At 56.2% G+C, this 22,957-nt stretch overlaps 1 protein-coding gene and 1 long non-coding RNA gene across 2 annotated transcripts in view; one reads left to right on the top strand and one right to left on the bottom strand.

The window, feature by feature from the left end:
• Nucleotides 1-22,957, bottom strand: part of LOC135191541 (uncharacterized) — a 181,163-nt gene that overhangs the window by 122,925 nt on the left and 35,281 nt on the right. The gene's annotated exons all lie outside the window — the stretch shown is intronic.
• On the top strand, nucleotides 12,559-18,472 carry LOC135191326 (pepsin B-like). Its single transcript, XM_064173536.1, has 9 exons — nucleotides 12,559-12,829; nucleotides 13,672-13,825; nucleotides 14,805-14,922; nucleotides 15,612-15,730; nucleotides 16,583-16,782; nucleotides 17,165-17,287; nucleotides 17,508-17,652; nucleotides 17,852-17,950; nucleotides 18,146-18,472. Exons 1-9 carry the CDS (start codon nucleotides 12,774-12,776, stop codon nucleotides 18,296-18,298), a joined length of 1,167 nt encoding a protein of 388 aa, XP_064029606.1. The 5' UTR covers nucleotides 12,559-12,773; the 3' UTR covers nucleotides 18,299-18,472.

The raw sequence follows: 22,957 nt of genomic DNA, 5'->3' as shown, positions 1-22,957 counted from the left end.
TGGGGGTAGGGAGGGGGGGTGGGGGGAAAAAGCAGCTGTGAATCAAACTGTGATGATGATGAAACTGGGACTGGCTGTGACAGGGGTGGGTGGGAAATGGGAGATGTGGGAGTTGTGAGCAGAGCTGCCAGGCAGCTGAGCTTGGAGTTGTATCAAAGTCGTTGCCTCCACCCCCGTGCCTGGCTGAGTCCATGAGAAATATTTGCTCAGAGGGAATGTGCAGTTTGTTTCCTCCAACTGTGGGCTTGGAAGGGCTAATTTTGAGCTCTCTGGTAAATTTGTGGCCTTTGATGTGTTGGTTTTGTTTTTTTTTTTCCCCTTTTGATGCCAGGGCTGAGCCTAAGTTGAGCTGTCAGGCCTCTGCAGGAGGTCCTGTCTAGGGTCTCTGCTCCTCTTCCCCTTGCAGGATGTTCCACCACCCCTCTCCACACGGTGCCACGCTGCAGGTTAATCCTTCCCTGCATCACTCCTTGCCATCAGGTTCTGTTTCCATGAGCCAGAAGTGCTCTGAGATACTGAGTTCCACCTTTCTGCTGTTTGTTCTTCATCTTCCTCCCCGAGATAGGAGCTGAGAGAATGTATAGGGTTAACACTCCTGGGGGAGTGACCCTGAACCTGACCCTAGGGGTCTTGGCCCCTCCCCAGGGGTGGGCCACACTCCAGGTGATGGTTAGCCCACTCCCCCCCCACTTCCTGTGGTATGCCCTATACAGAGATCCAACCCTCTGCGAGGTGTCCTGCTGCCAGCAGAAACATTGCCAATCCTTGCTTCCTTCTCCTTGCCCCTCATTCTGATGTCGAGGTCAGTGAAAGAGGAGAGAACTTCTGAGGTCGAGGTCAGTGAAAGAGGAGAGAACCTCTGAGGTCGAGGTCAGTGAAAGAGGAGAAAACCTCTGATGTTGAGGTCAGTGAAAGAGGAGAGAACTTCTGATGTTGAGGTCAGTGAAAGAGGAGAGAACCTCTGAGGTTGAGGTCAGTGAAAGAGGAGAGAACCTCTGAGGTCGAGGTCAGTGAAAGAGGAGAGAACCTCTGAGGTCGAGGTCAGTGAAAGAGGAGAGAACCTCTGAGGTCGAGGTCAGTGAAAGAGGAGAAAACCTCTGAGGTCGAGGTCAGTGAAAGAGGAGAGAACCTCTGAGGTCGAGGTCAGTGAAAGAGGAGAGAACCTCAGCACTCAGCTGCTGCCTGCTTCTGAGAGGCAGACACTTGATTTTCAGTTAGAGTTCAGCCTTTCTGGGGAGTTAGTGCTGTGATGTCACCTTCAAACATAACCTTCTTGGGAGCAAAGTGAGAGCAGCCTGAGCAGTGTTGGAGGAATTCTTGGCTTGCTGCTGTTGCACTCTAAATTCAAAGTGCACTCCAGGCTTAAACTCCTTGTCTGTGGGGTGTTGTGTGTTTGGGTTTCTTTATCCTCTTTACATATATTTTTGGGGGGAAATCCTTGTGCTTGTCTTCCATTCTTCTCTCCACCCCAACCCTTGTGTCAGCTCTAAGCAAAAGGAAGCCCAAGTCATCTATTTTTTTATCTGTACCAAATGACTTTCTTTGAAGGGAAAACACAAATGATGTATCCCTCTCCCCCCAAATTTAGCTTTCATTTCGGGAAGCAAGAGAAGAAAAGGTTTATTTATATATAGACATATATAAAAGTAGCTGTGCTAAGCTTTAAAGGAAGAACTTCAAGAGTTTTAGAAGCTCCAAGTGGCATCTTTGTGGGCATCCCCAGCAGCTCCCACATGGTAGCACAGGGCAGTGCTCTGGGAGCTTCCCTGTGAAGCTGCCTGAGCTGAGCAGTGCAAAATCCCTGCAGGAAAGGAGCACAGGATGAAGTGTTTGCTGTTTCCATGGGAGAAGAGGTGAGATCCCTTTCACCACCCCAACAGGAGGCTGGCAGCTTGGTTAACCCAAGGCAGGATGTGTTTAACTGCAGCTGCTGTTGGGTGGCAGCCTGGGAGCAAGCAGGGGAGGCCTGGGGCTGCTGCTTGGGTGCTCCCTGTGGCCCATGGCCTGGCTGCCTGTCTCCTGTCGGGTGGGATGAGGCAGGTATGAGGATCTGTAGATGTGAGCTGCAGGGATCAGGGGGTTCCTTGGGAAGGTTTGGCTCCCATAGAGCCCTGGCTTCAATCCTCTTTAGGTGGTTCTAAGTTAGCTTTGCTCTGGGGAGAGCTGGCTTTGACCTCCTGAGCTGCTGCCCACCCTGTCCTCCACACGAACTGGGTTGTCCAACTTGTGCCTGGTGAATCTGATGCTCCTCCACCTCCCTGTCCTTAAAGGTGAGACAACACAGAGCTGGTGCTGGCTGCAGCTGCTGCTCTCAGCGATCTGATTGCTTCCTTGCTGAGTGTTCCTCTGTGTTGCATCCTGTGGCATCCTCTCTGGTGGCTGTGGGTGAGGGATAAGCACTGCTGGCTCAGCAGCTTGGCTCAGGTGGGATCACAAAGCTTCCCAGACGGCTTCAGGGGCAAGGAGCTGGTCACAGCTGGTTGTTTGCAGAGAGTTTGTTTAATGTTTAAGCAGTGACATGGGAAAACGTCCTGCAGGAGGCTGGGGAAGGAGTTGTCAGTGATGGCTTTCAGGGTGCACTTTGGGGGTCAGGCCCCAGTGACTTTGTCCCTTTTTGTTTTGCTTTGCTTTGCTGGAAAGCTTCCCAAGAGCAATGCTGCCATAAAGCAGCCAGGGCCCTTTGAGAACTTCCTCAGGTTCTGGTTTTGAGGTGATGTGGAAGTGCAGGGACTGTGTCTGAACAGGAGGTGGTAGATCTTGGGGGAGGAGCAGCAGCAGCAGCAATGTCACCGTCGGGGCTCTTTCCCTGTGGGGCAGCCTGAGTGGTGCTTGCCAGTGTCACAGCTTCCTCTAGTGGCCATGCCTGAGATGCTTCCAGAGGAGAAACCAGCGCTGGGTTGAAAGCTGTGGACTTAGACTCCTAGATTCGTGGAATGCTTTGGGTTGGAAGGGAGCTTGAAGAACATCCAGTTCCAACCCCCCTGCCGTGGGCAGGGACACCTCCTGCCAGCTCGGCTTGCCCAAGCCTTCTGAGCTGGCATTTCCTAATCACTTCAGGAACTCTCTGGTGTCTTCCCTGGGCTCCTTTTTCTGCTGGAGTTCAGGGGATGGCCTGGAGAGCAGCCATGTGCTACACAGAGAGAATTTCACTGCCTTAACCTTTTTAAAGGTTCTTGGTTGGGGTTTGAGTTAATCAATCAAACTTTTCCCTCCCTGTTTTGGATTCCCTGGTGAGTGCAAACTGAGATCTTTCACCCCAAGAACCTTGTGGTAGGAACTGCAGCTTCTCCTGGTGCTTAGTATCGTGGGAGGGGGTTTTGATTTGTTGTTTGCTTTCTTCCCCTTTTTAACCCATTTTCTGTGGCTGCTTTGCTCCCCCCACCACCAGGGAAAGAGGTTGGAATATCTGTGAGCTGTGCCTGCCTTACAGGGAGAAGATGGCAAAGGAGAGGTTGGACTGTGAGGGGTGGAGGATTAATGTCTCTGCAAGGAGACTCAACTGTGTCACTGTTGCTGCTGTCTCTGTTCCCTAAACCATGCTCTTCACTGGGAGAAAAACCAAACCAGGCCTTGCTCCTGCAGCTTTCTGTCCTCTCAGCCATTTTCTCCCCAGCTCTGTCCCTCTGTGTGGATGTTGCTCAGCCCTCTCAGGTGGTATTTTGGCTGTGAAGTGTCGTTAAGGATCATTAAGGGCTGCATTGCCTAAGTTCAGCTCCTGGGAGGGCTGCCAGCAGTCTTTCTGGGAAGTTTGTCTTTCCCTTCAACTTGGCTTGTCTGGAAATGCCCTGCAGAGGTAGCAGAACAGGTTTAGATTCCTGTTACCCAGCAGGACCAAAGGTGAAAAATCCACTGGTGGAAATCCTGGAGAGCTTTGAAGTTGGCAATTACAGAGCAGGGTATGGCAAAGGTTAATTGTAACCAAAGGATCTCATTTGTTTGCCTTCCCTGAGTGTGGCTTTTGCATTTGGAAGGCCCAGACTCATCTGTGTTACCTCAAGCTCTCCTCCCATGCCAATCCTCCCTGCCCTTACCTCTGCTGGTGGCTTCTGAGGTGGCAGAAGAGCAAAAGTGCCCCGGTGTGGGGAGGAAGGGGTGTGGGGGTTTGGTTGCTGTGATGAGAGGGGTGGCTCTTGCTGTTAACTGCTTCTCCAGGTTGTTTGTATGGAATCCATTCTGCCCTCCTTCCCCTCCCCCTCCCTCAGCTGGCTGTGACCTTAGAGGTGACAAACAGCAGCAGTGCTGTGTGACCTGAGGAGTGCTCCTGTCTGACATTAATGTGCACTACGAATGTATCCAGAATAAATGGAGTATAACCATGGTGCCCTGCTCCTGTCTTCTGTGGCTGGGGCAGAGAGAGAGAGACACAACTGGCAGCGTTGCAGAGGGACCTTTTGCCTCCTGGTGAAAATGGGAACCCAGGCAGACAGGTCCCACATGGCCTCATGCAGTTTAAGCTGGGCCTCTGGTGAGACCTTACCTGCAGGCTTGCATCCAGCTCTGCAGCCCGCAGCACAAGAAGGACATGGAGCTGTTGGAGCAGGGCTGGAGGAGGACACAGCAATGCTCCAAGGGCTGGAAGGGCTCTGCTGTGAAAGAGTCCAGCACAGAGCAACGAAGATGCTGAAGGGAATGGAACAGCTCTGTTAGGAGCAGAGCCTGAGGGAGCTGGGGCTGGGAGCTTGGAGCAGAGCAGCTGAGAGGTGACCTCAGCAATGGCTATAAAGATGTGCAGGTGAGTGGCAGAGGCTGGGGCCAGGCTCTGCTGGGGGATGCCCAATGCCAGCACAAGGGGCAGTGGTGGAAGCTGAGGCAGGGGAAGGTTCATTTAAACATCAGGAGGAATTTTTTTGCCTGTGAGGATGACAGAGCCTGGCACAGGCTGCCCAGGGGGGCTGTGGAGTCTCCCTCTCTGGAGATACTCAGAACCTGCCTGGATGTGTTCCTGTGTGATCTGCTCTGGGTGATCCTGCTCTGGCAGGGCTTGGACTGGCTGAGCTGTGGAGGTCCCTTCCAACCCCTGACATTCTGTGATTCTCTGAGGCCAGGCTGAAGGAGTTGGGCTTGCTCAGCCTGGAGAAGAGAGGTTCCAGGGAGACCTCCTAGTGGCCTTTCAGTGCTCCAAGTGGGTGATCAGAAAGCTGGGACAGACTTTTGAGTAGGGCCTCTTGTGCCAGAACCATGAGGGGATGGTTTGGAACCAAAAGAGGGAAATTCAGGCTGAAGAGAAGGGAGAAATGTTTGACACTGAGAGTCCAACAGAAGGCTATGAGGATGATCAGGGGACTGGAACACTGCCTGAGGAGAGGCTGAGGGACTTTTTAGTCTGGGGCTGCTTAGTCTGGAGGAGAGAACACTGAGAGGGGCTGGGGGTTAGGGAGGGGGACAGGCTCTGCTCACTGCTCCCTGGGACAGGACAAGCAGCAGTGGATGGAAGCTGCAGCACAGGAGGTTGCAGCTCAGCACAAGAGGCAACTTCTTGCCTGGAAGGGTCCCAGAGCCCTGGCACAGGCTGCTGTGGAGTCTCCTTCTGTGGAGCCTTTCCAGGCCTGTCTACAACTACCTAAAGGGACATTGTAGCCAGGTGGGGGGTGGCCTCTTCTCCCAGGCAACCAGCAATAGAACAAGGGGACACAGTCTCAAGTTGTGCCAGGGTAGGTCTAGGCTGAATGTTAGGAAGAAGTTCTTCACAGAGAGAGTGATTGGCATTGGAATGAGCTGCCCAGGGAGGTGGTGGAGGCACCTGGGAGTCTTCAAGAAAAGCCTGGCTGGGGCACTTAGTGCCATGGTCTGGTTGGTTGGGCAGGGCTGGGTGCTAGGTTGGGCTGGATGAGCTTGGAGGTCTCTTCCAACCTGCTTGATTCTATGATGTGTTCCTGTGTGCCCTGAGCTAGATTGTGTGGTCCTGCTCTGGCAGGGAGGTTGGACTGGATGATTTCCCTTCCTTGCCTGACATCTGTGAGCTGTGAGCCTGTGGTGAGAGCCAGGCCCAGTTTGCCCAGAGAGGTGGGAGCTGCCCCATGCCTGGCACTACTGCAGGTCAGGTTGTTTGGGGCTGTCATCAACCTGCTCCAGTTGGGGATGTCCCTGCTGGCTGCAGGATGAGCTCTGAAGGTCCCTCCCCACCTAAAGCATTCTGTGAGTTCCTGCAGCCTTTGCTTTCCATTCCCTGTCTGTATCCTTGTATATCCTGCCTGGAGCAATGCTCATCCTGCATTCAGCAGGGACACCTCCAACTGGAGCAGGCTGCCCAGGGCCACATCCAGTCTGACCTCAAACCTCTGCAGGGACAGAGTCTCAGCCACAGCCCTGGGCAACCTGTTCCAGTGACATGAGGCATGTTGCAGTTCCATCAGACATAAGGGAGACTTGGAGAGACCACCCCCAGCTCTCTGCCTCCATTTTCTGTTTCACTTCACTTTCTAAGCTGAGCACAAGGTCTGGAATGTCCCTTTGGTCATTTGGGCTCAGCTCTGCTGGCTGTGTCCCCTCCCAGCCTGGCCTCGGTGCTGTGTAAGCACTGTTCAGCCACAACAAGAACATCTCTGTGTTACCAACACCCAATCCAAAACACAGCCTCCTGCCAGCTGCTCTGAGCAAAGCTAACTCCAGCCCAAACCAGTGTGGTGCTGGTGGTCAAGTAGGGATCTGTGGTGTGAGAAACCATCAGGAGGAATGTGGGCAGCAGGGCAAGAGAGGGGATTCTACCCCTTTACTGCTGACACCCCACCTTGAGTACTGCCTCCAGTTCTGGTGTCCCCAGCAGAAGGTCACAGAGCTGCTGGAGTGAGGCCAGAGGAGGCCATGAGGATAGCCAAGGGCTGGAGCAGCTCTGCTGTGAGCACAGGCTGAGGGAGCTAGGGGGGTGCAGCCTGGAGAGGAGAAGGCTCCAGGGGAACCTCAGAGCTGCTGCCAGTGCCTGAAGGGGTCCTGCAGGAAGGCTGCAAAGAGACTTTGGCTGAGGGTGTCCAGAGCTGAGGCAGAGCAGGGTTAGACTGGAGCTGAGGAAGAAGTTCTTCAGTAGGAGGGTGGTGAGACTGGAACAGGCTGCCCAGGGAGGCTGTGGCTGCCTCCTGCCTGGGGGTGTTCAAGGCCAGGCTGGATGAGACCTTGACTCTAGCTGAGAGCTATTGCAGCCCGTGGTGGGGAGGGTGGAGGAGGTGATCCCTTCCAACCTGAGCCATTCCACGAAATCCTTGGTTGCTCTGGGACCAAACAGCTCAGCAATCGAGTGCAGTCTGACTCCAGGTCAAGAAGTGCCCAGAGTGGAAACTGTTTGTGCTGTAGAGGGCACCTTAGTCCTTTGTGTGCTGGCAGGGCTGGGTGCCCGCGGGGAGCTGCAGATAAGGCTCCGTCTGTTGACGTTCTGATAACTGCTCTTTGCTTGCAGCCTGAATTTGCTCTTTTAATCCAATCTTACGAAGTTGATCTATCAATCCTGCTAGCAAACAAGCTGATTGCTTTATTACAGTCTCAATATCCAGCAAAGGACACAACACCCCCCCCCGGTATTCCCAAGGGAATGAGATCCACATGGAGTGTTGGATGTGGGATGAGCGATGCTGAGCTATGGGCAGAGGTGATGGAGAGAGGGAAGTGATAGGATGGTGGAGGTTGGAAGGGACCTCTGGAGGTGATTCAGTCCAACCCTGCCTGCTAAAGCAGGGCACCCACAGCAGCTTGTCCAGGATCACCATGGCCAGGGGGGGTTGGAAGCTCTGCAGAGAAGGAGACTCCACAGCCTCTCTGAGCAGCCTGCTCCAGGGCTGAACATTTTTCCTCATGGTCAGATACAACCTCTTGGATTCCAGTTTGTGCCCACTGCTCCTTGTCCTGCCACTGAGCACCACTGACAAGAGTCTGGCCCCAGCCTCTTGCCTCCTATCTTTTAGCTCCTGCTGAGCATTGAGCAGATCCCCTCTGGGGCTGCTCTTCTCCAGGCCTCCAGCACCCTCACACCAAAGAAGCTGCTCATACTGAGGTGGAACCTCCCTGCTGTGAAGAGTCCAGATGCTCAGAGCAGGGATGCTAACCAGGCTGGAGGAGCTCTGCAGAAGGACCTGGCCAAACTGCATGGGCGGGCAGAGGCCATGGGGATGAATTTGAACAAGGCCAAGTGCAGAGTTCTGCACTTCGGCCACAACAACCCCAAGCAGCACTACAGGCTGGGGCCAGAGTGGCTGAGAGCAGCCAGGCAGAGAGGGAGCTGGGGGTGCTGGCAGAGAGGAGCTGCAGAGGAGGCAGCAGTGCCCAGGTGGGCAGCAGAGCCAATGGCATCCTGGGCTGGCTCAGGAGCAGTGTGGGCAGCAGGACAAGGGAGGTTCTTGTGCCCCTGTGCTCAGCACTGCTCAGGCCACCCCTGCAGTGCTGTCTCCAGTTCTGGGCTCCTCCATTGCAGAGAGATGCTGAGGTGCTGGAAGGTATTTGGAGAAGGGCAGCAAGGCTGGGGAGGGGCCTGGAGCACAGCCCTGTGAGGAGAGGCTGAGGGAGCTGGGGGGGTGCAGCCTGCAGCAGAGGAGGCTCAGGGCAGAGCTCATTGCTGCCTGCAGCTGCCTGCAGGGAGGCTGTAGCCAGGTGGGGTTGGGCTCTGCTGCCAGGCAGCCAGCAACAGAAGAAGAGGACACAGCCTCAAGCTGTGCCAGGGCAGGATGAGGCTGGATGTTGTTAGGAAGTTGTTGTCAGAGAGAGTGATTGGCACTGGAATGGGCTGCCCAGGGAGGTGGTGGAGTGGCTGTGGCTGGAGGTGTTGAAGCCAAGCCTGGCTGGGGCACTTAGTGCCATGGTCTGGTTGGTTGGGCAGGGCTGGGTGCTAGGTTGGGCTGGAGGAGCTTGGAGCTCTCTTCCAACCTGCTTCATGCTATGATTCTAGGAACCTTTTAGGTTCTAACTGAGGAAACCTTGAGGGCCATTCACTAGGAACTGCTTAGGTCAGACCCTGCAGTATTTGTGTCTGGTTGTTAGCAAATGCTAAGTTCTGACCCCAAATATTTTGCTCTGTGTGCTAGAAAAATATTTCAGCTCTAAGCCCAAACGTTTGGGGCTGTTTGGGTGTTTGGTTTGGGTCTGCCTCGGGGAGGGGGGGGGGGGGGGGGAGGGGGGTTTGGTGCTTGCTTTTTTTTTTAACAGGCTAAGCCAAAATATCCTCACCAACCCCAGAAGCAAGGAATTTCACAGGATCTGGGATGTCAGGGTTTGGAAGGGACCCAAAGAGGTAGGGAATGGAAAGCAAAGGCTGCAGGAACTCACAGAACGCTTTAGGTGGGGAGGGACCTTCAGAGCTCATCCTGCAGCCAGCAGGGACATCCCCAGCTGGAGCAGGTTGATGACAGCCCCAAACAACCTGACCTGCAGTAGTGCCAGGCATGGGGCAGCTCCCACCTCTCTGGGCAAACTGGGCCTGGCTCTCACCACAGGCTCACAGCTCACAGATGTCAGGGGTTGGAAGGGACCCAAAGAGATCATCCAGTCCAACCCCCCTGCCAGAGCAGCTCCATCCAATCCAGCTCAGGGCACACAGAACACATCCAGACAGGTCTGGAAAGGCTCCACACAAGGAGACTCCACAACCTCTCTGGGCAGCCTGTGCCAGGGCTCTGGGACCCTTCCAGGCAAGAAGTTGCCCTTGTGCTGAGCTGCAACCTCCTGTGCTGCTGCTTCCATCCACTGCTGCTTGTCCTGTGCCAGGGAGCAGTGAGCAGAGCCTGTCCCCCACTCCTGACCCCCAGCCCTCAGAGAGTTACAGACATTGATTCAATCCCCTCTCACTCTTCTCTTCTCCAGACTAAGCAGCCCCAGGGCCCTCAGCCTCTCCTCACCAGGCAGTGCTCCACTCCCCTCATCATCATAACCTTCCCTTGGACTCTCTCCAGCAGTTCCTGTCCCTTTTCAACTGGGGAGCCCAAAACTGAAGGCAGTGCTCAGGATGAGGTCTCAGCAGGGCAGAGTAGAGGGGGAGGAGAACCTCCTTTGATCTGCTGGGCACACTCTGCTTGATGCCCTCCAGGCTTCCCTTAGCCCTCTTGGCCCCCAGGGCACATTGCTGCCCCAGGGATGCTCTCCCCCAGCACTCCCAGCTCCCTCTCCTTGGGGCTGCTCTCCAGCAGTCACCTCCCAGCCTGCCCTGCTGCAGTTTACTCTTCCTCCCCAGGTGCAGGACTCTGCACTTGGCCTTTTGAACCTCATTTGGTTCCTCTGTGCCCAGCTCTGTCTGCCCAGGTCTGGCTGGATGCCTGCACAGCAACTTTCTGAGCTGGATGGGTTAAACCTCTCCTGGGAAGGGAAGCACAGCTCCTGCCTTGTGATGCAAGGGGGAAAGAGAATCAGTTGCTCCACAAAGTACAACAGAAATAAATCCCAAATCCATGTGATTTCTGCCCAAAGTAGTATGGATGCAGAAGCAGGGCTGGGGGCTTGTGACATCTGGAAACCAGCAGGACTGGGAGGCTAATGAAGAGACTTTTGGAGTGGTTTGGGCTGGAAGGGACCTTTAAAGCTCATCCAGTCCCACCCCCCTTGCAGTCAGCAGGGACATCCCCAACTAGAGCAGGGTGTTCAGAGTACCCCAAACAGCCTCACCTGGAATAGTTTCAGAGATGAGGACATCTCCCTCTCCTCTGGGCAACCTGGGCCAGGGTCTCATCACCCTCAGAGTGGAGAATTTCTTCCTCTGCATCTAATCTAAAGCTACTCTCAGCTTAAAGCCATGGTCCTTTGTCCCATCACTCCCAGCCCTTGTCAGAAGTCCCTCCCCAGTTCTCCTGGAGCCCCTTCAGCTACTGGAAGGCTGCTCTGAGGTCTCCCTCGAGCCTTCTCCAGGCTGAACACTCCCAACTTTCTCAGCCTGTCCTTGTAGCAGAGATGCTTCAGCCCTCTGATCATCTTCATGGCTTCCTCTGGACCCTTTCCAACAGGTCCATGTCCTTCTGTTGGAGACCTCAGAGCTGAATCCAGTGCTGGAAGCAGTGGGGAAGAACAACATCAGAACCCACCTATGAGAAAATGAGAGCAGAAACCTCTTGGGCTCCTCAAACCCTTAGGAGAAGCAACTGACATCATTCACCTGAACCTTAGCAAAGCCTCCAACACTGCCCCACATGACATCCTGCTCTCCAGGCTGCTAAAAGGTGGGTTTGAGGATGGACAACTCAGGGGGTTACAAACTGGCACTCAAGGAGTGGCTGCTAATGGGTCCATGTCCAAGTGGAGTCCCTCGAGGGTCAGTACTGGAACCAGTCTTGTTCACCACCTGTGCCAGTGCCATGGGCAGTGGCATTGAGGCACCCTCAGCAAGTCTGCTGAAGACACCAAGCTGTGTGGTGTGGCTGACAGGCTGGAGGGATCCATCCAGAGGGACCTGGGCAGGCTGCAGAGCTGAGCCCAAGCCAACCTCATGAAGTTCAACAAGGCCAAGGGCAAGGTCCTGCAGCTAGGTTGGGGCAATCCCAGGTGCTGATATAGGTTGGGCAGTGCCTGGCTTGAGAGCAGCCCTGGGGAGGGGGCCCCAAGCTGGTGCTGGTGGGTGAGAAGCTCAATCTGAGCTGTCAGTGTGCTCTGGCAGCCCAGAGAGCAAGCAGAGCCTGGGCTGCAGCCAGAGCAGTGTGGGCAGCAGGGCCAGGGAGGGGATTCTGCCCCTCTGCACCACTCTGATGAGACCTCACCTGCAGCACTGTGCCCAGTGCTGGAGCCCCTGGGACAGGAAAGATCTGGAGGTGTCCAGAGAAGGGTCACAATGCTCAGAGGTCTGGAGCTGCTCTGCTATGGGGACAGGCTGAGAGAGTTGGGGTTGTGCAGTCTGGAGAAGAGGAGGCTCCAAGGAGACCTTATTGTGGCCTTCAGGTATCTGAAATGGGCTACAAGAAAGCTGGGGAGGGACTTTTTAGGCTGTCAGGTAGGGATAGGACTGGAGGGAATGGAGCAAAACTGCAAGTGGGGAGAGTCAGTTTGGATGTTAGGAAGAAGTTCTTCAGCATGAGGGTGCTGAGACCCTGGAAGGAGCTGCCCAGGCAGGTGGTGGAAGCTTCATCCCTGGCAGTTTTTAAGGCCAGGCAGGATGAGGCTCTGGGCAGCCTGACCTAGTGTGAGGTGTCCCTGCCCGTGGCAGGGGGGGGTTGGAACTGGCTGATCCTTGAGGTCCCTTCCAGTCTGATCCTTGAGGTCCCTTCCAGTCTGAGCCTTGAGGTCCCTTCCAGCCCTGGCGATTGTATGATTCTATGAGCAAAGCATCCAGCTCCAGGGTTTTCCACCGTGCCCTGGAGAAACCTGAGGAGCAGCAGCAGCCATCCCTCCTCCTCCTCCTCCTCCTCCACGGCAGAAGGTGCCTGAGGGCAGGTGGTTGGGGCTGGCCGGGGCGGAAGAGCGGCAGACAAAAGCCTGGGGCCGGTTCCATCCTGTGCCAAGAGCTCCTTTGTTTTGGGGACAGGGGTTTCGCCCAGGTTTGGAGGAACACAGCTAACGTCCCCAGCGCCAGGCCGTGCCGTCTGGGTCACTCCTGCTGTGATAAGAGCTTATCGATGCTAACACTTTGATCTCAGCAGTGCTGCTCCATTCCCACCTGAGCGCCTGGCTAAGGACACAAACTCCTCGAAATCCTCGTGGTCCAGCACACAAAGAGAGCCTTGACGCCCGGGCTGCACGTGATGGCAGTGGAAAATGCAGGTCAGTAGATAAGGAGGCAGCCACTGCCTCCCAGTATAAAACTGGGCAGGCTGGGAGCAGCTCAGCTCAGCTGCTGTGAGCTCCGAGAAGCTGCGTGAGGAGCACTGGACAAGTCCTGCACCATGAAGTGGCTCATCCTGGCCCTGCTGTGTCTCCAGCTCTCAGAGGGGTTGGTGAGGTGAGTGTCCAGCAGCAAAAAGGGCAAGGGAGAAGGTGACAGAGCTGTGACCTGCACGGGCTGCACTGTGTCCCTGAGGGTTCTGCACTGTGTCCCCATGGATGGTGCAGTGTCCTAAGGACGCTGCATTGTGTCCCTAAGGATGCTGTAATGTGTCCCCACAGGTGCTGCACTGTGTCCCTAAGGATGCTGTGTTGTGTCCCTAAGGATGCTGTATTATGTCCCTATGGATACTGCACTGTGTCCCTAAGGATGCTGTATTATGTCCCTATGGATACTGCACTGTGTCCCTAAGGATGCTGTATTATGTCCCTAAAGATGCTGCCCTGTGTCCCTAAGGATGCTGTATCATTTGCCCAAGGATGCTGCGCTGTGTCCCTAAGGATGCTGCACTGTGTCCCCATGGATACTGTATTATGTCCCTAAAGATGCTGCCCTGTGTCCCTAAGGATGCTGTATTATGTCCCTAAAGATGCTGCCCTGTGTCCCTAAGGATGCTGTATTATGTCCCTAAAGATGCTGCCCTGTGTCCCTAAGGATCCTGCCCTGTGTCCCTAAGGATGCTGTATTATGTCCCTAAAGATGCTGCCCTGTGTCCCTAAGGATGCTCCCCTGTATCCCTAAGGATGCTGCCCAGGTCTAACCAGGTCTGCCTCTGGCCTTCTGCATCTCCACAGATCCCCTTTGCTCTTAGCCCATGCTGCATCCACTCCTGGGTGGGCAGCCCCTGGGGACATGCACGGCAGCAGAGCTCCCACGGTGGCAGAGTTCAGAGCAGTGGGAAAACGCCCAAAGCTTCTCACCTCCTGCTGAGCTTTGCTGTGGTTCCTCCCTCTGTGCAGAATCGAGCTGAAGAAAGGCAAATCCATACGGGAGAGGATGAGGGAGGCTGGAGTGCTGGAGGACTACCTGAGGAGGATGAAATCTGCTCCAGCTCAGAAATTCAACGCCAGTGAGGGCTATGTTGTGAACGAGCCCATAACCAACCACCTGGATGTGAGTGCCTCAGGCTCCTCTCACTGCCTCTCCATGCACCACACTCCCCTTTCCTTCCTCCTTCCCAGCTGCTGCAGCAATCCCTTCACCCTCCAGCACCCAGAGATTGCTTTTCCCCCCCTTCTTTCTCAGTCCTTTTCCCTCCTCCCCGAGCCATAAAGTGATGCTTCTCTGGATGGCTGACAAGACCTAACCAAAGAAATATCAAATGTTACCTCTTTGAGGGGAAAAAGCAGAATGCAGGGGGGTGGAAGTGATCCTTGAGCAGGCAGCAGGGACACCTCCAGCTAGAGCAGCCTGCCCTGGGCTGCATCCAGTCTGATCTTGAACGTCTCCAGGGACAGGACCTCAACCACCTCCCTGGGCAGCCTGTTCCAGTGTTTCACCACCCTCACTGTGCAGAGCTTCCTCCTGATGTCCATTCTAACTCTGCCCTGCTCCAGTTTCAAACCACTGCCCCTTGTCCTGTCACCACAGACCCTTCTGAACAGTCCTTCCCCAGCCTTCCTTATAGGTCCCCTTCATATACTGGAAGGATGCTCCAAGGTCACAGAATGTCAGGGGCTGGGAGGGACCTCCACAGCTCAGCCAGTCCAAGCCCCCTGCCAGAGCAGGATCACTTAGAGCAGATCACACAGGAACACATCCAGGTGGGCTTTGAATACCTCTGGAGAGGGAGATTCCACAACCCTCCTGGGCAGCCTGTTCCAGGGCTCTGTCACCCTCACAGGGAAAAAAAATTCCTCCTCATGTTCACATGAAACTTCCTCTGCCTCAGCTTCCACCTCTGCTCCTCATCCTGGCATTGGTCTCTTTGGAATCTTCTTTTCTCCAGCTCAGCCTGTGCCTGCCTGCAGGAGAGAGCTTGGCATTCCCACCACCCTGCAAAGCACTGGCATGTTGGCACAGGGCTGGGAGGTGAAACCCTGCTCAGTCCCTGACCCTGTGGCCAACAGAGATGCCCATCTCTTGTCCACAGGCCTCCTACTTCGGGGAGATCAGCATTGGGACCCCTCCACAGAAGTTCTTGGTACTGTTTGACACTGGCTCCTCCAACCTCTGGGTGCCCTCCACCTACTGCCAGACCCCAGCCTGCTGTGAGTGCCCCACACTGCTGAGCTCCCATCGTGTGGGAGAGATCAGGATCCCAGCATGCTGCTGTGGGATAGCTGCTCCCTGGTACTGCCCTCTGGCTCCTCACAGACTGGTCTGGGTGGGAAGGGACCTTTAAAGCTCATCCAGTCCAACCCCCTGCAGTCAGCAGAGACATCTGCAACCAGAGCAGGTTGCTCAGAGCCCCAAGCAACCTCACCTGGAATGGTGCCAGGGATGGGGCATTTCCCACCTCTCTGGGCAACCTGGGCCAGGATCTCACCACCCTCAGTGTAAAGGAAGATGGCCAAGTCACTGTGGCCATCGTGGGTGTCCCCAGAGCACAGCAGTCACATGGTTGTGCCTGACCCTCTGTGGCCAGGTGGAGGGAAGAGCAAAGCCATGGCTCAAGGAGCTGATGTCCCATGCCCTGGCAGAGCTCACCTGATGTAACTCACTGCTGGTGGGGTGGGGGTGTGACTGCTGATGGCTTTGGCCATGCTGGGTGGCTGATGTGATCCCAACAGCTGTTTTCCTGGGGAGGGATGCAGGCAGAGCTGGGATGCAAAGCTGGGATGCAGAGGAACAGCCTGTCCTGCTCTTCACAGCTGGCTCCCTAGCGAGCTGCTGTGCCAGCAGGTGAACTCCCACCGTGCCCATACCCAGAAGCTTTGTCCTCTTGCCTCTCACACAGTCAACCATGCCAAGTTCAACCCCAGCTCCTCCTCCACCTTCAGCTCCACTGGCCAGTCCTACACCCTGTCCTACGGCAGCGGCGCCCTCACCGTGCTCCTGGGCTCCGACACGCTGAGGGTGAGTGCAGCTCCTGCTGCCCTCCTGCTCCTGGGCACTGCCTCCCACCTGGGGCACAGAAGCACAGAACTAACCAGGTTGGAAAAGACCTCTGAGATCACTGAGTCCAACCCAACTAACCCATGGCACTCATGTGCCTCATGCAGCCTCCTTTTAAACATCTCCAGGGAGCTGGTCCAAGAGGGGGGAGACAAGAAAGGAGATGTAGAGTCCTAGAACCACAAACTGCATTGGGGTGGAAGGGACCCTCCAAGGTCAGCTTGTCCAAAACCCCCTGCAGTCAGCAGGGACATAGAATCATAGCATCAAGCAGGTTGGAAGAGAGCTCCAAGCTCACCCAGCCCAGCCTAGCACCCAGTCCTGCCCAACCAACCAGACCATGGCACTAAGTGCCCCAGCCAGGCTTGGCTGCAACACCTCCAGCCACAGCCACTCCACCACCTCCCTGGGCAGCCCATTCCAGTGCCAATCACTCTCTCTGCCAACAACTTCCTCCTAACCTCCAGCCTGAACTTGCCCTGGCACAGCTTGAGGCTTTGTCCTCTTGTTCTGTCCCTGGCTGCCTGGCAGCAGAGCCCAACCCCACCTGGCTACCAGACAAGAGCAGATCTCCTGTCTTGTGCAGCCAAGACAAGCCAGGACCTGGGCTGGGCACAGCCAGTGCCAGGTGGTTCTCACCTGGGTTTTTACTTTCCTTTAACCCAATTTCTGCTCATTTTTCCCAGCTGCCCTGGGATGTTTTCAGCAGCTAGGACCTTGCAGTGTGCTCCTTGGCCTTTCAGCCATCCCATCCCATGGCTGCTTGGGCTTGCCTAAGCAGGCAGAGTGACCTGGTGTCCCCTTCTCCTCCAGATCCAGAGCATCACGGTCACGCAGCAGGAGTTTGGGCTCAGCCAGAACGAGCCCACCCAGCCCTTCTACTTTGCTGAGTTTGATGGGATCCTGGGAATGGCCTACTCCTCCCTGGGAGTGGGAGGGATGCCCACTGCGCTGCAGGGCATGCTGCAGCAGAACCAGCTCACCCAGCCCATCTTCAGCTTCTACTTCTCTCGGTAAGGATCTGCCAGGGACCTTCTGCAAGGGTTGGGTTGGAAGGGCCCTTCAAGATCATCCAGTTCCAAGCCTCTGCCATAGGCAAGGGACACCTCCCACTAGCCCAGGTTGCTCAAGGCTTCATCCAGCCTGATCTTGAACGCCTCCAGGGAGGGGGAATCCACAACCTCCCTGGCCACCACCCTCACCCTCAAGAATTTCTACCTCCCCTTCGCTCTCCCCTTCTCAAGCTTCAATCCTTTTCCCTCTCATCCTATCACAGCAAGCCCTTGCCCACCACTGCCTGTCCCAGGGCAGGTTCCCTGTGCCCTCTGCCCCACCCCAGCCCATGCATCTGACACCAGTGCCCCAAGGCCTGCTGCTGTGACTCTGTGTTTGCAGGCAGCCCACCTACAGCTACGGGGGAGAGCTGATCCTGGGGGGCACCGACAGTCGCCTGTTCCGCGGGGACATCGTCTGGGCACCCCTGACCCAGCAGCCCTACTGGCAGCTTGCACTCGACAGGTGAGCTGTGTTTGTACCTGCTGGGCACCACCCACCCTGGGCACCTCAGGGGTGTGGAGCTGTCCTCTAGGTGAGTCTGCAGCTATGGCTGCAGGCAGGAACTCAGGGTGGGGGTTAGGCACCGCGCTTGGGAGCATCCCACACTTCCAGATCCAGCCAAGGTGTCTTCAGCTGCCTGTAGGTGCTGGAAGTGATGTCCTTTTCCTTCTTCTCTGGCCAGGTTTGCCATTGGGCAGACAGCAACTGGCTGGTGCAGCCAGGGCTGCCAGGCCATCGTGGACACGGGCACCTACCTGCTGACTGTGCCCCAGGAGTACATCGATGGCTTCCTGCAGTACACAGGTGCCCAGCAGACCAGCTATGGGGTAAGAGCAGGGCAGGCTTTGGAGGTGTGCAGGGGGCTTGCAGGTGAGCCAGAAGCCGTGGGCGTGACCCAGTGCCACCTACAGGACATGGTGCTGCAGGCACGTCAGGGAAGGAGGAGGAGGAGGAGGAGGCTGTGTCTGTGGGGGGCATCTCTGCTCTTGTGGGGGCCATAAGCTGCTCTTCACTCTCTCTCTGCAGTACGCAGTTGACTGCAGCCGGATCCAGAGCATGCCCACCATCACCTTCGTCATCAGTGGGGCTCTGCTCCCACTCTACCCCTCTGCCTATGTCATCAACGTACGTATGAGCTGGGCCCCCTCACCCTGCTGAGGGCCAGGGAGGGACCTGCTGCTTCCTGACAAGCAGCAAAGCTCTCCCTGCCTGCGCAGATCCTACCTGCGGGCTGCTGCCCCCTCCCTGCAGCTCAGCTAGCAGGGTCCTGGTGCTCCTTTGAGGCTCTGACTCTCTCTCTCTCTCGTTGCCCCCTTACAGAAGAATGGCTACTGCACCCTTGGCATTGAGCCCACCTACCTGCCCTCCCAGGATGGGCAGCCCCTCTGGATCCTGGGGGATGTGTTCCTCAAGGAGTACTACACCATCTTCGACATGGCCAACGGCCGCATCGGCTTTGCCACCTCAGCCTAGAGGGCTTGGAGCAGCAAACCTCAGCCCCTCTCCTGGCCTGGAGCAGCTCTTGGGCTTCCTCTGCACTTTGGTGTTCCTCTCTGTCCACACAGCTCCCTGTCCCTCTGGGATTTCTCAGTGTGTCCTCACAGGCTCCTGTTATAAATAAACCCCAACAGCTCAGGCTGCCTCTCACCTGAGTTTGTGGAGTGATGGCTGAGGGCAGGCTGATGAGTTGTGAGCCTCAGACCCTCTCTCTGCAGGAAGGGAAGTGCCAGGATAAGCTCAGTCATGGAATCGTTTTGGTTGGAAAAGATCTCTGAGACCTGACCTCGATTGCAAGGTCCTGCTCTGGCAGGGGGGGGGTTGGAGTTGATTATCTCTTTGGGTCCCTCCCAACCCCTAACATCTGTGATCTGTGAGCCTGTGATCATGGAGCCCAACCCAGCACTGCCAGGTCACCACTAAACCATGGCCCTCAGCACATCTCCATGGCTCTGAAACACCTCCAGGCATGAGGAATCCACCACTGCCCTGGGCAGACTGTTCCAGGCTTTGACAACCCTCGAGGGAAGAAATTGTCTCTCACAGCCAACCTAAACCTCCCCTGGTGCAACTTGGGGCTGTTTCCTTTTCTCCTGTCTTTAGGCAGAAGAGCCCAACCCCCACCTGGCTCCAGCCTCCTTTCAAGGAGCTGTAGACAGCAATGAGGTCTCCCCTCAGCCTCCTTTTCTCCAGAGTGGAAAACCTCAGTTCCCAGTTGCTCCCCAGAAAACTTCTGCCCCAGACCCTTTACCAGCTTTGTTGTCCTTCTCTGGGCCTCCTGCAGCTCCTCAGTGTCCAATTCACTCCTGTCCTCCTTTATCTCAGCGAGGGCCAAGCCCAGAATGCACATCCTGAACCTGATACCTGCAAGGGTTTTGCTTTGCAGGTGAGAAGCAGCAGGGACCAGGACAGCAAAACATCACCCTGCTTGGTTTTGAACACCAACCACAGCCCTGAGGACAGGACTTCCCCCAGGGATCCCCCCCAACAATCCATAGAAGCATAGAATCCATCAGGGTTGGAAGGGACCACAAGGATCAGCCAGTTCCAACCCCCCTGCCATGCCCAGGGACACCCAACCCTAGAGCAGGCTGCACACAGCCTCAGCCAGCCTGGCCTTAAGCACCTCCAGCTCTGCTCTGTGCTGTCAGGTGCTGGTATGTGTCTGGAGGTGCCAAGACCCCCCTCACAAGGAGGTTCAGCTTCACCCTCCTCCAGCCCCTGCCAGCTGCCAGGCTGGGAATGAGCTGCCCAGGGAGGTGGTGGAGTCACCCACCCTGGATGTGTTTAAGAGTCGTTTGGATGTGGTGCTTGGGGATATGGTTCACAGGCTCATAGGGTGTCAGGGGTTGGAAGGGACCCAAAGAGGTCACTGAGCCCCTGCCAGAGCAGGACCCTCCAATCTAGCTCAGGGCACACAGCAACACATCCAGACAGGCTTTAAAAGGCTCCACACAAGGAGACTCCACAACCTCTCTGGGCAGCCTGTGCCAGGGCTCTGGGACCCTTCCAGGCAAGCAATTCCCTCTTGTGCTGAGCTGCAACCTCCTGTGCTGCAACCCCTACCTGGCTCCAGGTTTAAGGTGAACCTTGTAGAGCAGGATTATAGCTTGGCCTTGGTGATCCTGAGGATCTTTTCCAACCTGGCTGTTTCTGTGCACTCAGTCCCTCCAGCCAGAGGCTCAGCAGCACCTCCCCAGGCAAACACAGCTGGTGGCAGTGCACAGTGCTTGGCTTGCAGTTTGTGATGACCTTGGGCTGACCGCAGGGACAGGCTGTCCTGGCTCCTGCTGCTGCTGGTACTTGCAGGGCTGAACCGATCTCTCCACCCGGCAAAGCTGTGGGGCTGGTTTGTCCCCACCTCCTCCTCCTCCTCCTCCTCCAGCCTTCCTCCTGGGCATGAGGAAACCTGGTCAGAGGTGTGTGTGTGTGGGGGGGGGGTGGGGGGGTGGCTGGGAGGGCACTAATCTTCCCTGCAGCTGGATAAGGGCTAACAAAGTCCTGTGACTAAGTTGAAGTGGAAGTATGAGGTCATCCTAGGTTAGTCATGACATCCAAATGACCCTTAAGTCCCCGGGCAGGGCCACTGGGTCACAGCTGGTGTGGTTGGTGGCCCTAGGGGCAGGGGAACCCCTCGGCTGGGGGAGGCTCGGATAACACCACTCTTTTCCTGGGATCCAGCTGCCTTTCTTAGAAGCTCTTTATCATCAGGGCTCATTAGCAGAGGTATTAATAGCTCTGCCATCCCAGCAGGGAAAGGACACAAACTCCTCGGTGCTTTGTGTCAAAATATTGACACAGGCTGAGCGCAGCCAGACAGAGGCAGATTAGATAGGAGGGAGGGGGATGGGGGGAGGAGGAGGAGGAGGGAAGGGCATTTCCCCTCCCCTTTAAAATGGGGAGATTTCAGAGAGCTGAAGCTGCTCCAAGCAGCAGTGGTGGCAGGAAGGGGCAGGAGAAGGCTGAACCATGTCCCTGCTGAGCTTTCCTCCTCCCTTTGCTCCCTGCAGGATCCCTCCAAGCAGCGCAGGTCCGTCAGGATGTGATGGAGGAGGACGTTTGTGTCTGTGTTCCTGAGCTGCACCAGTCCGAGGACACCAGCAGGAGCCTGCTGGGCTCCATCTCCACCCTGAGCAGGGACTGGGGCCACTGCAGGTGCCCTGCAGCCCAGGGCAGTGGGGCTGCTCCTGCTCCATCCTGGAGGGAAGTGGTGGCCTCTCTCCTGCCTCCTCCCTGGGGTGCATATGTGGGTGACCCCCAGCTGAGACCTGGACAAGGTTTTGGTCCCAGTGAAATGGAGCATGTGGTGGGGCTGGAAGCAGTAAGGGTTAAAACACAGAGTCAAGGTGGAGCTGTCCCAGTGTGCCCCAGGCAGAGGGGTCTGGGCAGCCTCCACCTTTTGGTCCAGCTGGGGCTGCTTTGCTGAGAGCTTTGCACAGGAAAACCTCCCATGGTTGTCTCTTCAGGGTCCTCGTGGGAGGGGAGGCTGCCAGGGTGATGAGGACATGCCAGGGTGATGAGGGCATGGGGAGAGTCACCTTTCCTCAGCAGTGCCTGGCAGAGTTTCTGCAGATGGTGAGCACCCAGGCCTCAGAGCACAAGGCTGATGGATCCTCAGTCACCTGGCAAGGGCTGGCAGGGCTGGCACCACCTTCCCAGGGGAAGGGAAGTCTCCCAGAACCAAACCCCTCTGTGAACAAATGCCCAGATCCATGCTCCTCTGCAGCCTGGGTATGGCCAGCATCACTCAAAGCCCCTGGGAGATCACACCTCAAAGGCAGCAGACAGAGCTGAGCAGCCTTGGTCTAACTCTGACATGGATAAGGAACTGCAGCAAATCAAAGTTGCTGAGCAAAGACTCAAAGTTCTTCACTGCAAGAGTGGTGGTCAGGGATTGGCACAGGCTGCCCAGGGAGGTGGTGGAGCCTCCATCCCTGGAGGGGTCTAAGAAAGCTGTGACCATGGCTGTTTGGGGCATGGTTTAGTGGCCATGGTGGTGCTGGGTTGGTGGTTGGGCTGGATGCTCTTAGAGGGTAACCTCAATGATTCTATGACATTGCCCTCTGGAGATGGCTGAGTTGCCACAGGGCTGGTAAAGCTCTGTTACACCTTTCAGGGCTGCTATATTCAGCATCTTCTAGCCCACATCTCAGCTTCTTGGAGGGTTTCACATGGCAAGTGAAGCTCTGTTACACCTTTCAGGGCTGCTATGCTCAGCAGCTTTTAGCCTCCATCTCAGCTTCTGAGGCAGCAGTGTGCCCAGGTGGGCAGCAGAGCCAATGGCATCCTGGGCTGGCTCAGGAGCAGTGTGGGCAGCAGGACAAGGGAGGTTCTTGTGCCCCTGTGCTCAGCACTGCTCAGGCCACTCCTGCAGTGCTGTGTCCAGTTCTGGGCTCCTGAATTGCAGAGAGATGCTGAGGTGCTGGAAGGTGTTTGGAGAAGGGCAGCAAGGCTGGGGAGGGGCCTGGAGCACAGCCCTGTGAGGAGAGGCTGAGGGAGCTGGGGGGGTGCAGCCTGCAGCAGAGGAGGCTCAGGGCAGAGCTCATTGCTGCCTGCAGCTGCCTGCAGGGAGGCTGTAGCCAGGTGGGGTTGGGCTCTGCTGCCAGGCAGCCAGGCCAGAAGAAGGGGACACAGCCTCAAACTGTGCCAGGGCAGGTCTAGGCTGGATGTTGTTAGGAAGTTGTTGTCAGAGAGAGTGATTGGCACTGGAATGGGCTGCCCAGGGAGGTGGTGGAGTGGCTGTGGCTGGAGGTGTTGCAGCCAAGCCTGGCTGGGGCACTGAGTGCCATGGTCTGGTTGGTTGGGCAGGGCTGGGTGCTAGGTTGGGCTGGCTGAGCTTGGAGCTCTCTTCCAACCTGCTTGATTCTGTGATTCTGTGATTCTTGGAGGGTTTCACAGGGCAGGTAAAGTTCTGTGGCACCTCTCAGGGCTGCTGTGCTCAGCAGCCTCCATCTCAGCTTCTTGCAGGGCTATTTGCAGAGCTGGAGGCCAGGAGGAGCAGGATGACAAATGCCTGGAAGGAGACATTGCTGGGGGACATTTTGCTAGTCCCTGAGAGGCTCAGAATTGGGCTGCAGAAGCAGGAGACATTGCTGGGGGACATTTTGCTAGTCCCTGAGAGGCTCAGAATTGGGC

This window comes from Pogoniulus pusillus, chromosome 39, assembly GCF_015220805.1.
Source record: "Pogoniulus pusillus isolate bPogPus1 chromosome 39, bPogPus1.pri, whole genome shotgun sequence".
NCBI lineage: Eukaryota > Metazoa > Chordata > Aves > Piciformes > Lybiidae > Pogoniulus > Pogoniulus pusillus.
Note: the sequence above shows the minus strand (reverse complement) of the source record. Positions and strands in the feature narration are given on the sequence as shown.